This window comes from Salvelinus alpinus, chromosome 13 (assembly GCF_045679555.1).
Source record: "Salvelinus alpinus chromosome 13, SLU_Salpinus.1, whole genome shotgun sequence".
Taxonomy (NCBI): Eukaryota; Metazoa; Chordata; class Actinopteri; order Salmoniformes; family Salmonidae; genus Salvelinus; species Salvelinus alpinus.
This window is the reverse complement of record NC_092098.1, coordinates 51002429-51015847: the sequence shown is the minus strand read 5'-3', so window position 1 is coordinate 51015847 and position 13419 is coordinate 51002429. Positions and strand designations below refer to the sequence as shown.

Below are 13419 nucleotides of genomic sequence, written 5' to 3'. Positions count from 1 at the left end.
CCATCACCCCTGGTGAGACAAAACCGTGACTCCAGCGACAGTGGGTTTGTGCCCATATGCGACGTTGTTGCCGGTGATGTCTGGTGAGGACCTGCCTTACAACAGGCCTACAAGCCCTCAGTCCAGCCTCTCTCAGCCTATTGCGGACAGTCTGAGCACTGATGGAGGGATTGTGCTTTCCTGGTGTAACTCGAGCAGTTGTTGTTGCCATCCTGTACCTGTCCCGCAGGTGTGATGACCGGATGTACCGATCCTGTGCAGGTGTTGTTACACGTGGTCTGCCACTGCGAGGACGATCAGCTGTCCGTCCTGTCTCCCTGTACCGCTGTCTTAGGCGTCTCACAGTACGGACATTGCAATTTATTGCCCTGGCCACATCTGCAGTCCTCATGCCTCCTTGCAGGATGCCTAAGGCACGTTCACGCAGATGAGCAGGGACCCTGGGCATCTTTCTTTTGGTGTTTTTCAGAGTCAGTAGAAAGGCCTCTTTAGTGTCCTAAGTTTTCATAACTGTGACCTTAATTGCCTACCGTCTGTAAGCTGTTAGTGTCTTAACGACCGTTCCACAGGTGCATGTTCATTAATTGTTTATGGTTCATTGAACAAGCATGGGAAACCGTGTTTAAACCCTTTACAATGAAGATCTGTGAAGTTATTTGGATTTTTACGATTAATCTTTGAAAGACAGGGACGTTTATTTTTTTGCTGAGTTCATGACAAGTGACTACAGTACAGGTCCATCCAGCCTGTTCCAGTGAAACAGGAGAGCTCTGCTCATACGCACCGAGGCAAAAACACACAAACAGAGACAGAGAGAAGTGGTTGAGATTCAGACTGATAGAGACAGCAAGAAAGCATCGGAGCAAGATGGATAAAATAGAGAAGAGGGATATAGACAGAGCACCAGAGAAAGTGCTCAGGGGGATTGTCCCAGCGTCGGCAACAGTGGGCAGACTAGTGGGAGGCCCAGTTTAGGGACGGATGGCAGAGCGGTGGATGAATCACACCTAGTCGTCCTCATCTCCTCCAAGGTTGTTAATATTTCATAGACCAGTGCGTTCCTAGAGGGCTTCACCAGACTGAGATGCAGCTACGTCATGGGTTGGGCTGTTTGTTCAATAAGCACAGGGCCTCCCCTGGCTTCGAGAAAACCTGCTGCTCTGGCACCCCAATGGTGGAACAAACTCCCCCACGACGCCAGGTCAGCGGAATCAATCACCACCTTCCGGAGACACCTGAAACCCCACCTCTTTAAGGAATACCTAGGATAGGATAAAGTAATCCTTCTAACCCCCCCCCCCCCCCCCCCCCCCCTTAGAGTTAGATGCACTATTGTAAAGTGGTTGTTCCACTGGACATCATAAGGTGAATGCACCAACTTGTAAGTCGCTCTGGATAAGAGCGTCTGCTAAATGACTTAAATGTAAATGTAACTCTTTTGTTGATTCATACACACATGTACAGCAATGTGCAGTGATTATGTGTTAAAACCTGTTAAGGTCATAGGGCTCTGCGTCACAGTGGATAATCTATCCTATCTATATCTATCCATCAGAACAACGACAGGGACAATGCAGAGACCTCTGAGAGAATGTCCTGGAAATTCTGCTACCTGTGACATCATGGATCAACGACAGGGACAAGGCCCGGGGGTGTATATTCATTACGAAAACTGACTACCGTTTAAGACTCAAAACGGAAGCAAACAGTACCCATCTTAATTTGTCCAACAGAAACTCTCGTTTGCGTTTTTCATTCGGAGTAAACGATTTGTTGCAAAACATTTAGAAACATTTCGCAACTGAGTCGCGTAATGGTCGCACCCCTGGACATGGAATGCAATTTTGACGTGACCTCGGGTGCCCTGGCTATCGCAACTTTTTCCCAAACAGGAACAGAAAGTGCACTTAACAAAATCGGGCAAAACTGAGGTAGCCTAAAGTGCCTTTTGAAGATGGGAAAGTTAAAGACAAGGTGCGGAAGTGTCTGAAAATAAACACATTCATTGGACCAGCGCCGTGTCTAAATCTACAGGATTAGCAGTGAAACGTGACCAGAGGTCAGGACATCCATGAATAAAGTGGCTGTAGATAAAACGTCTAAATTAACAGAATGATAGTAAAGTAGTTCACTGAGTAGTTCACAGATCAAATATTTGGGTTAACTTTGTGCTGCTACCAGTCATTCCATATTTCTAGCGTTGAACGGGAGGGTGTGGGTGTGCGAGTGTGAGAAAGGGAGTACGAGGGAGCGAGTGCAAGATGTACACTCTCTCACGCGAAGAGGGACAGAGAGCAAGAGAACTGAATACTACCCAGGCGCTCATAGGGCTTGTAGCCTAGGTGCCAGTCAGTCAGGGAGCCACTTGATAGGAGCTCCCCGGTGCAGGCCAGGGGCAGAGAGGGAGAGCTCCCCGGGTGAAGGCCAGGGACAGAGAGGGAGAGCTCCCCTGGTGCAGGCCAGGGGCAGAGAGGGAGAGCTCCCCTGGTGCAGGCCAGGGGCAGAGAGGGAGAGCTCCCCTGGTGCAGGCCAGGGTCAGAGAGGGAGAGCTCCCCGGTTGAAGGCCAGGGACAGAGAGGGAGAGCTCCCCGGGTGAAGGCCAGGGACAGAGAGGGAGAGCTCCCCGGGTGAAGGCCAGGGGCAGAGAGGGAGAGCTCCCCGGGTGCAGAGAGGGAGAGCTCCCCTGGTGCAGAGAGGGAGAGCTCCCGGGTGAAGGCCAGGTGCAGAGAGGGAGAGCTCCCCTGGTGCAGAGAGGGAGAGCTCCCGGGTGAAGGCCAGGGGCAGAGAGGGAGAGCTCCCCTGGTGCAGGCCAGGGGCAGAGAGGGAGAGCTCCCGGGTGAAGGCCAGGGACAGAGAGGGAGAGCTCCCCTGGTGCAGGCCAAGGGCAGAGAGGGAGAGCTCCCCGGGTGCAGGCCAGGGGCAGAGAGGGAGAGCTCCCCGGGTGCAGGCCAAGGGCAGAGAGGGAGAGCTCCCCTGGTGCAGGCCAAGGGCAGAGAGGGAGAGCTCCCCGGGTGAAGGCCAGGGTCAGAGAGGGAGAGCTCCCCGGGTGAAGGCCAGGGACAGAGAGGGAGAGCTCCCCTGGTGCAGGCCAGGGGCAGAGAGGGAGAGCTCCCCGGGTGAAGGCCAGGGTCAGAGAGGGAGAGCTCCCCTGGTGCAGGCCAGGGGCAGAGAGGGAGAGCTCCCGGGTGCAGAGAGGGAGCTCTCCCGGGTGCAGAGAGGGAGCTCTCCCGGGTGCAGAGAGGGAGCTCTCCCGGGTGCAGAGAGTGACAGCTCCCGGGTGCAGAGAGGGACAGCTCCCGGGTGCAGAGAGGGACAGCTCCCGGGTGCAGAGAGGGACAGCTCCCGGGTGCAGAGAGGGACAGCTCCCGGGTGCAGACCAGGGGCAGAGAGGGAGAAGCTCCAGTTGCACTCCTTTGGATTCACTTAGCCAACACAGGGGACAGAGAGCTAAAATTGCACCGGAGTCTTGGAAACAAAAACTAACCAATTACATTAGGCGTTTTTGACTCAATTTGTCAAAAGGAATATATTTGCAGCAGAAACAAACATAACCGAGTCAGAGGGAGAGGAGGAGAGATGGATGAGGATGCGGGGCATGGAGTGGTTTGCCAAAATAAATGTTTGATGCAAGCTAGCAGATAAGTGCTAGAAACTTAACTCTGGAGAAAAAAAAATGTGTTGGGCAATGCCAAAAGCAAAAGCTCAGGTACTGGTGCCAGCTTGGGACATTATGGAACCAAATATTCAGTTTCATAATGCAGCGCCTTAGCCAATCAGAGCTCACTATGGGCTTGTGAGTGGTTTTGGTTGGGGGGTTTGGAGAGCCCAGATGAGGTTAACCTGAGGACCTTCGGCTGAACTGGGCGTTGTCTCAATTGCCCCGTCCCCCCGCCCGCCCCCAAAAAAATCTGTCCTCTCCTCCCCTCCTCTCCTTCATTGCACTGATCTGATAGAAGTGACCAGGAAAAAAACAGCCATCTGCCTGATGAGGAGAAGTGGCCAGCCTGATGAGGAGATTCAACCATATTGTTTTCAAGACCTGTCAAGTATTTTAAGTAATTGAGACAGAGACCCTGGCTCACTACGGAGACTGATTACGAAGACAACCAACCACTTCTCCCCCTCACTCCCCTTACCTCCCCACCCCATTACCTCCCCTCCTCTCTCCTCTGCCACGTGCCAGAGCAGAGAAACTGCAGACAGTGCACATCAGCAGCATCGATAACAGAGAACAGTACCATCCAACCCCACCACCTGCCTGCCACTGCTGTAACATTAGTCATTTATTATTTATATTCCTCACACAGTACATCCCTACAGCACGACTCAGATCAAGCGCTACTGCTCAGAGGCTGGCTACTACGCTAGCACAGTCCCAGTCTCGCTTCTCCTCCTCATACGTCGCTATAGCACGACTCCTGCTGTATAGCACAACACAGCCTTCTCTAAGCCCGGCTAGGCTAACCCAGTCGCTTCACTCTCTACTGGAGAGGCTAGGTAGGCTAGGCTAGCACAGTCGCTCTATTCTCTACTGGAGAGGCTAGGTAGGCTAGCCCAGTCGCTCTATTCTCTACTGGCGCGGCTAGGTAGGCTAGCCCAGTCGCTCTACTCTCTACTGGAGAGGCTAGGTAGGCTAGGCTAGCACAGTCGCTCTATTCTCTACTGGAGAGGCTAGGTAGGCTAGGCTAGCACAGTCGCTCTATTCTCTACTGGAGAGGCTAGGTAGGCTAGGCTAGCACAGTCGCTCTATTCTCTACTGGAGAGGCTAGGTAGGCTAGGCTAGCCCAGTCGCTCTATTCTCTACTGGAGAGGCTAGGTAGGCTAGCCCAGTCGCTCTATTCTCTACTGGAGAGGCTAGGTAGGCTAGGCTAGCACAGTCGCTCTATTCTCTACTGGAGAGGCTAGGTAGGCTAGGCTAGCACAGTCACTCTATTCTCTACTGGCGAGGCTAGGTAGGCTAGCCCAGTCGCTCTACTCTCTACTGGAGAGGCTAGGTAGGCTAGGCTAGCACAGTCGCTTTATTCTCTACTGGAGAGGCTAGGTAGGCTAGGCTAGCCCAGTCGCTCCATTCACTACTGGAGAGGCTAGGTAGGCTAGGCTAACCCAGTCGCTCCACTCTCTACTAGAGAGGCTAGGTAGGCTAGGCTAACCCAGTCGCTCCACTCTCTACTGGAGAGGCTAGGTAGGCTAGGCTAACAGTCACTTCTCTATTGGAGCTCTAACCCCCCCTGACATGGCTCCATGTGAGAACCGACAAACTCAAAGCCCTCCCCGGGCCCCCCCTCTCCCAGGCGCACCCACAAACACACGCTGCACAGAAAGGGGAGTAGCACACACAAAAGAGATCGAAACTTGCGCCCAACACACACAGAAGAATTTGAAAAAAGGGCCATAGAGCCACTTACAAAGCAGTTGAGCAAAGAGCAGGCGACCCGGTCTGCCAGGCTCATGATGAGAGACAGGGTTGTCTCCAGACACACAGTCTACAGAGGAGCAGTAGCATGGAGGATGAAGGGAGCACCACGGGCCTGCATTACCCTCCTCCCCGCTTTGCCTCTCGCCGCTCGTGCCCCAGGAGGTGCTCCGGGACAGCAGTGCGACACACCCCCAACCTCAGTCCTCCTCAGCCCCCCCCCCCCCCCCCGGAGAGAGGTGGATGAAAACTGAGTGAGGGAGCGCAGGTGCCTGAAAAGACCCCCTGTTGCTCAGACTAAGTCGGGAAGGAAGTGGATAGTCTGTAAGAACGACAGAGTCCACTGAAATAGCCCAGAAAGAGGAGAGGAGAAAAGGAAGGAAGGAAAATAAAGAAGGAAGCAGGCGGACCTACTAGACGTGAGAGGAAGAATGAGAATGAGGCATGAGAGAGAGGAGGAATTGCCTGATGCTAAGCTCCACCCATCACCATGCCATGCGCATCTCCTACCTCACCCAATCACGTGCTCTCTCTCCCCCCCCCCCCCCCTCCCGCTATCACATCCTCCCTCCCTTCCCCACTCCATCCCTGTTCACCCTTCACCGAGATCCATCTCGTCGCAGGCAGGAAGCTTCCTCAGCAACGTGTCACGGCAGCGCATCCTGTACCACAACAGAGCAGCCTGTACCACTGCATCCTGTACCACTGCATCCTGTACCACTGCAGCCTGTACCACAACAGAGCAGCCTGTACCACAACAGAGCAGCCTGTACCACTGCAGCCTGTACCACTGCAGCCTGTACCACTGCAGCCTGTACCACTGCATCCTGTACCACTGCATCCTGTACCACTGCATCCTGTACCACTGCAGCCTGTACCACAGCAGCCTGTACCATAACAGCCTGTACCACAGCAGAGCAGCCTGTACCACTACAGCCTGTACCACAGCAGAGCAGCCTGTACCACAGCAGCCTGTACCACAGCAGAGCAGCCTGTACCATAGCAGAGCAGCCTGTACCACAGCAGAGCAGCCTGTACCACTACAGCCTGTACCACAGCAGAGCAGCCTGTACCACAGCAGCCTGTACCACAGCAGAGCAGCCTGTACCACAGCAGAGCAGCCTGTACCACAGCAGAGCAGCCTGTACCATAACAGCCTGTACCACAGCAGAGCAGCCTGTACCACAGCAGAGCATGGCAGAGCCTGAGGATGCTACAAACAGCGCTTCAACCACCATCTCAGGCACCACACCGGACCACCACGCACTACTCAGGGGTAGACACACACGGATAAACGATCAGAAATATGTTGTCACATGGAACACCTTTTTAACAAGTTTTTTTTTTCTCTTCCTACATTGACATGAGAAAAAGAGACACTGTTAGTGTGAGCGTCTTCAAGCCAATCCCGTTGGCAGCGATTGACTGAGTGTGATAGGGAAGAACGGATCAGAGAATGGAGGGGATGAGGCGAGGGGAAGCCTACGCAGAGAGCTCCAGTGACACAGCATTCTAAACAGCAGCCCTGCCCCCTCCCCCATCTTCCTCCCCCATCTTCCTCCCCGCTTCATGAGGGTCTCCTTGGTGCTGCCTGAGTGAGCTGCAGTACATCACTGCACTGTTCCCAGATACAGTTGCACGCTCGCCTGCTCCCTAGGGGAGGGTGTGAGTGTACACTACCTATATACAGCGTCCCTAACGCCTGTCGCATGCTGTCCAGTCGAAACGTGGTGCGCACATATTATGAAATTGTGATGTTTGCTTTGGTGTTCAGGATTTATTTGAAGCTGTTTGTGCACAACAATATATATATTTTTTTTTTAAGCAAGTGTAAGTTCTATGCCCCTTTGGTGATTGGTCAACAGTACTACTCCTAGTAGGAGTGAGAACTATGGACAGGATTGTGAACTGTTTTGCTGTCATTCAACATTCAAGGAGAGACTAGTTTTCATGCACATTTTTTCATTTGAGAAATACTACACCAAAACACCTTAGCTGGATGAAAAATTGCAACTAAGACCTCCTCAGCAAAAACGTAAAAAAGTATTACGCAGATTTCTTGATTAATCTTTTGACTATTTTGAGGAAGTTTACTGGCTATGGTGTCCCAAGAGGGACAAAAATAGTAATACTGCAGTTTCTCATTTTGTAAGTGAAAGTCTTTTAGGGAGCATGCGAGCAGACGTTCGCTTTGCACCTAGCCGAGTTCTGCTAGGGAGCAAACAGAGCCTAGTATGTGGACGTCTTAAACCAGAGGGGCACACACACACGCAGACAGAAGTCCGTTTTGGTGGATCGTGACTGGCTAACAGAGAGGAGAACCACAGAACACCCAGCTAGAGGTAAGGGCGGGGCGGGTATGGAGGCCTTCTGGTGCATGACATCGTTTCATTATCATAATGTGCTGTACGGAACCACTACAGCCGCAATGTACATCAAACGGAGAGGGGCAGGCAACTGGCAAAGGGGACCAGATTAAGCTAAAGTGCTTTTTCACTGCATACATCATGAGATTAGATGGTTGGCTTCTGTCATCTTGAATGTTCCCTTAGGAGAATAGGAGAGAAAAGAGAAAAGTCGAATTTCTGCATAGAAACCACTACTAAAAGGACACCAATAAGAAGAAGAGACTTGATTGGGCCAAGAAACATGAGCAATGGACAATTAGACCGCTGGAAATGTGTCCTTTGGTCTGATTTGAGTCCAAATTTGAGATTTTTGGTTCCAACTGCTCTGTCTTTGTGAGACGCAGTGTAGGTGAACGAATGAGCTCCGCATGTGTAGTTCCCACCGTGAAGCATGGAGGAGGTGGGATGGTGTGGGGGTGCTTTGCTGGTGACTTTTTTTTAGAATTCAAGGCACACTTAACCAGCATGGCTACCACAACATTCTGCAGCAATACACCATCCCATCTGGTTTACTCTTAGTGCGACTTTTATTTTTCAACAGGGCAATGGCTCAAAACACACCTCCAGGCTGTGTAAGGGCTATCTGAACAAGAAGGAGAGTGATGACCTGGCCTCCACAATCACCCGACCTCAACCCAATCAAGATGGTTTGGGATGAGTTGGACCGCAGAGTGAAGGAAAAGCAGCCAACAAGTGCTCAGCATACGTGGGAACTCCTTCAAGAATGTTGGAAAACCATTCCAGGTGACTACATCATGAAGCTGGTTGAGAGAATGCCAAGAGTGTGCAAAGCTGTTAAGGCAAAGTGTGGCTACTTTAAAGAATCTCATGTTTAAAAAAAAAAGGTTACTACATGGTTCCATATATGTTATTTCATAGTTTGACATCTTCACTGTTATTTCTACAAAGTAGAAAATAGTAAAAAGAAAAGAAAAACCCTTGAATGAGTAGGTGTGGCCAAACTTTTAACTGGTACTGTAGATGTGGAGACATCACACACACACACGTATGTGTGTAGCCGTGCACTGTCCCTGTGAAGTAGTGAAGGATTATAACCTCCTGTGTGTGACCAATGTGTCCCTATGTATCCTATCGGAGAGGGTTAGAGGGCACACTTGGGTTCTCATGTCTAGGTGGTGTGACTGACTGACTCGCCACACTGTGGCTTAGTGTGCCTCTCTCGTCCTCCCTCGGCCCATCCAGAGCAGTCAGACAGTGAGCTCCAGATACGGCCTCCTGTATCCGGTGTCTCCACAGTTTTATTTTAGGAAAGGAGGCCATCCACTCACCCCAACCACATGGAATGTGTGTGTGTGTGTAGCCGTTGACGGTTACCAGGCCGATATAGTATTATCATAGTCTCTTATGTCTAACAGGTGGAGGAGGGTTCTCGTTACAAAACTCCTGCCGCACAGTTACACAACTACAGCAGAGTCAGACCATGGACTTTGGGTGGAGTGGAGTGGCTAATCTGTAAATGGACCACAGTGACTCAATACCTCAATACATTCCTACTAGGAGTCCTCTGAGGAGGAGACAGTTAATAGATTGGTCATGTCTCCATATGAAAACAGCTCTATAGAGCAATACATTCCTAATAGGAGTCCTCTGAGGAGGAGACAGTTAATAGATTGGTCATGTCTCCATATGAAAACAGCTCTATAGAGAAGTATTGACAACGTTTCAAATCTGCAGGCCATCCAATCTATTTCACTTTTTTTTCAAGACCTGAAGACGTGTGTTGAGAAGTAGTACCTATATCACCCACAAGAGGGCGTCGTTTCACGGATTCTGCTGCTGAGTGTGTATAGTTCCTGACATACAGTGCTTTCAGAAAGTATTCAGACCATTTGACTTCTTCGACTTTGTTAAGTTAGAACAGTATTATTGTAAAATTGATTAAACCCCATTAGGACAAAGCAAAAACAGGTTTAGAATTTTTTTGCTAATTTATTCACAACCCCCCCCCCCCCCCCTGGAAATAGCACATTTATATAAAATCAGACCCTTTACTCAGTACTTTGTTGAAGCATCGAGTCTTCTTGGGTATGACGCTACAAGCTTGGCACATCTGTATTTGGGGAGTTTCTCCCGTTCTTCTCCGCAGATCCTCTCAAGCTCTGTCAGGTTGATTGGGGAACATCTCTCTCCAAAGATGTTCGATCGGGTTCAAGTCCGGGCTCTAGCTGGGCCACTCAAGGACATTCAGAGACTTGTCTTGAAGTCACTCCTGCGTTGTCTTGGCTGTGTGCTTAGGGTCGTTGTCCTGTTGGAAGGTGAACCTTGACCCCAGTCTGAGGTCCTGAGCAGGTTTTCATCAATGATCTCTCTGTACTTTGCTCCGTTCATCTTTCCCTCAATCCTGACGACGTGTCAGTGCTCCCAGACCCTCCCACTGAAAAACATCCCCACAGCATGATGCTGCCACAACCATGCTTCACCGTAGGGATGGTGCCAGGTTTCCTCCAGACACTTGGCCAAAGAGTTCAATCTTGGTTTCATCAGACCAGAGAATGTTGTTTCTCATGGTCTGAGTGTCTTTAGGTGCCAAACTCCAAGCAGGCTGCCTTTTACTGAGGAGTGGCTTCCATCTGGTCACTCTACCATAAATGCCTGATTGGTGGAGTGCTACAGAAATGGTTGTCCTTCTGGAAGGTTCTCCCATCTCCACAGAGGAACTCTGGAGCTCTGTCATGTCCGATCAATTTAATTTATTTTTTATTTATAGGTTTGAAAAAAATTCTAGAAACCTGTTTTCGCTTTGTTATTATGGGGTATTGTGATGTCATAATGGGGTATTGAGTGTAGATTGATGAGGGATTTTTTTTTAAATCCATTGTAGAATAAGGCAGTAACATAACAAAACGTGGAAAAAGTTAAGGGGTCTGAATACTTTCCAAATGCACTGTACGTATGTATGTATGTATGTATGTATGTATGTATGTGTGTATGTATGTATGCGTGTATGTATGTATGCGTGTATGTATGTATGCATGTATGCATGTATGAGTGTATGTATGTATGTATGTATTTTATAACTAACAATCATTCAAATAAATATTCTGGAGAATTGATTGTTCTGTTTCAGAATAAGAACACAGCATTAGCCGTGGCAAAATGTGTAGAATTTCACAAAATTCACTTAACGGTCAAATTTCTCTCAGTTCCATGGAAAAATGTGTGGAATTACAGGAAATGTGCAATTTTTTTGTGTCATTTTTTTTATGTACTGTATGTGAATACAGGGAAGGAACGACCCAGAGATGTGTGAACAGACAGACTAACGCAGAGTTGCAGACCGCCCGTTTCACCACCTAACCGATAGCTTGTTTGGAATAGTCTCAATGGGTGCCAACAGGCTCTGGTTAAGACTGCCACACCCAGCTCTGTGTTGTTCACAGTGTCATGTGCAGACAGAATAAAACAATTTAAAAAAATGTTTTTAAAACAGACATGTTGGAAAGTCACAGCTTCTGCTCCGTTCTTATGACCCATGAGGCCTAGGGTGTATTCATTACTGTAACACATTTCAGGTAGGTCCCGCCGCGTTTCGTTTGGTTTCTAGGGAACACACTCCTAGACTATAGAGTAGTGATATTGTACAGCCGTGTGTCTGGGGGCCCAGACCACACGTTCCGTTGCTACTCCGTCCTCAGGGTGTTTATGATTGTGAGGGCGATGTAGAAATGTGAATGAGGGGGTGTGTTCACGCTGTGATGGAAAAGAGCCAATCAGGGACACGTCTAAGACCGGTATACTATTGGCTTTCCAACACAGCACGTTTTAGTGGGAAGTTAATTGAAACATTTGAAGAATATCCTCCACTTGGTTTAGGGATGTGAAAACGGCTGCAATGTTTTTTAAAAAAAGGTGACGATTGTCAAACAATAAAACAATGACATACTGAGAAGCCGTATCAGTACGCAAGTAAGATTTCAAAACAATAAACGTTATCGGGTCAATCAATTTTCATCACTGTATCATTCAGTACTGAAGCTTAGTAGTCGAAATGTGTTGTAGTTGTGTGAGAAACGAAATGTGTTGTAGTTGTGTGAGAAACGTCAGAGGAAGAAGAAGAAGTCTGTGAGAGACGAAATGGCAGCTTCCCCCTCTCTCCCTCCCATGGAGCTGTCTGATTGGCTCACCATGCTGTCAGTCTGTTGTTCTGCACCAATCATACTGGCTTCTCTCCAGCTCCCTCAGTCTCTCCTCCCCTCTACCGGACTCCGCTGAGTCAGCGACGTCTCCTGCCAACACACACACACACACACACACACACACACACAGTGGTTGGGAGAGTAAATACACACCCACAGCGTTAAGACATTGATAGGGGAAAAACACACACACACTTAGGGGGGGGGGGTGTGAGAGTGTGTGTCACAGCCTGGGTAGAGGGAGGCACTGCACAACCCATCATTAAAGTTACTAACAGCTCTTTATGCGAGAGTGAAAACGAACATTTGGTCAAATGTGTGAAAGGCGGTAAAAAGATCCTGACTCGTTTTACAGGAAGTAGACTAGAGATCTTTAAAAGCTGCAACATGTAACTTATTGGGCGGCCTGATCAAATTCACATAGAAATGTGAGTTATAGATCTGTCACTCATTGAAAGCCAGTCTAAGAAGTGGTAGATCTGTTCTTTGTGCTCTATTTCTAAGTTTCATTTTGGTGTCTTTTACTTTCGATTTTGTACATCAGCTTCAAACAGCTGGAAATACACTATTTTAGGGTTATTGAAAATATATATTTCACAGCGGTTTAGACGGTACAATGACTCAACACATTGCTTGTTTTGTCACATACTGAAATTAAGCGAACTCATTTGAATTTTTGCAACCTTTAAAGTGCTCACGACTCCGCTACGGCATTTAGTATTTCATGTGTTTATACTTCACTGGCCTTGAGACATGGCCTTAAGTGGTCAAGACAAACAGAGCTGGCTAAAATGATTGGGCAGAACCAAGACCACAGGATGTTATCTGCAGAGAAAAAGTAATGGGTGTACCACCTAAGCATTTGTTTTTTGTTTAAACATTCTCAGGATGGAAAAACGCTTTCAGTTTTAAAAAAAACAGCTATAAAGTACGTAGCAAAGATAACGTCGACCTACAGGGCATTCGGAAAGTATTCAGACCCCTCGACTTTATCTACATTTTGTTACTTTACAGCCTTATTCAAAAAATTTATGAAAGTGTTTTTTTCCTCCCCTCAATCTTCACACAATACCCCATTATGACAAAGCAAAAAAAACTGGTTTAGACATTTTTGCAAATCTATTAAAAAAAATGTTTACAAAAAAATAAAAAACTTAAATATCACATTTACATACTTTGTTGAAGCACCTTTGACAGCGATTACAGCCTCAAGTCTTCTTGGGTATGACGCTACAAGCTTGGCGCACCTGTATTTGGGGAGTTTCTCCCATTCTTCTCTGCAGATCCTCTCAAGCTCTGTCAGGTTGGATGGGGAGCGTCGATGCACAGCTGTTTTCAGGTCTCTCCAGAGATGTTCGATCGGTTTCAAGTCTGGGCTCTGGCTGGGCCACTCAAGGACAATCAGAGACTTGTCCCCAAGCCACTCCTGTGTTGTCTTGTT

General features: G+C 48.7%; 1 protein-coding gene across 5 annotated transcripts in view; it reads right to left on the bottom strand.

Moving 5' to 3' along the window:
- Positions 1-13419, bottom strand: part of LOC139537874 (phosphatidylinositol-3,5-bisphosphate 3-phosphatase MTMR4-like) — a 106533-nt gene that overhangs the window by 75364 nt on the left and 17750 nt on the right. For 3 of the 5 annotated variants that reach the window (XM_071339731.1, XM_071339733.1, XM_071339732.1), the window contains exon 2: positions 11967-12068. In XM_071339731.1, coding sequence (XP_071195832.1) covers positions 11967-11999 — 33 coding nt within the window. In that variant the 5' untranslated portion in view covers positions 12000-12068. Of the gene's footprint in view, positions 1-5405; positions 5595-11966; positions 12069-13153; positions 13176-13419 lie in introns of those variants that run through there. The other 2 variants (XM_071339734.1, XM_071339730.1) reach the window with 2 other exon arrangements.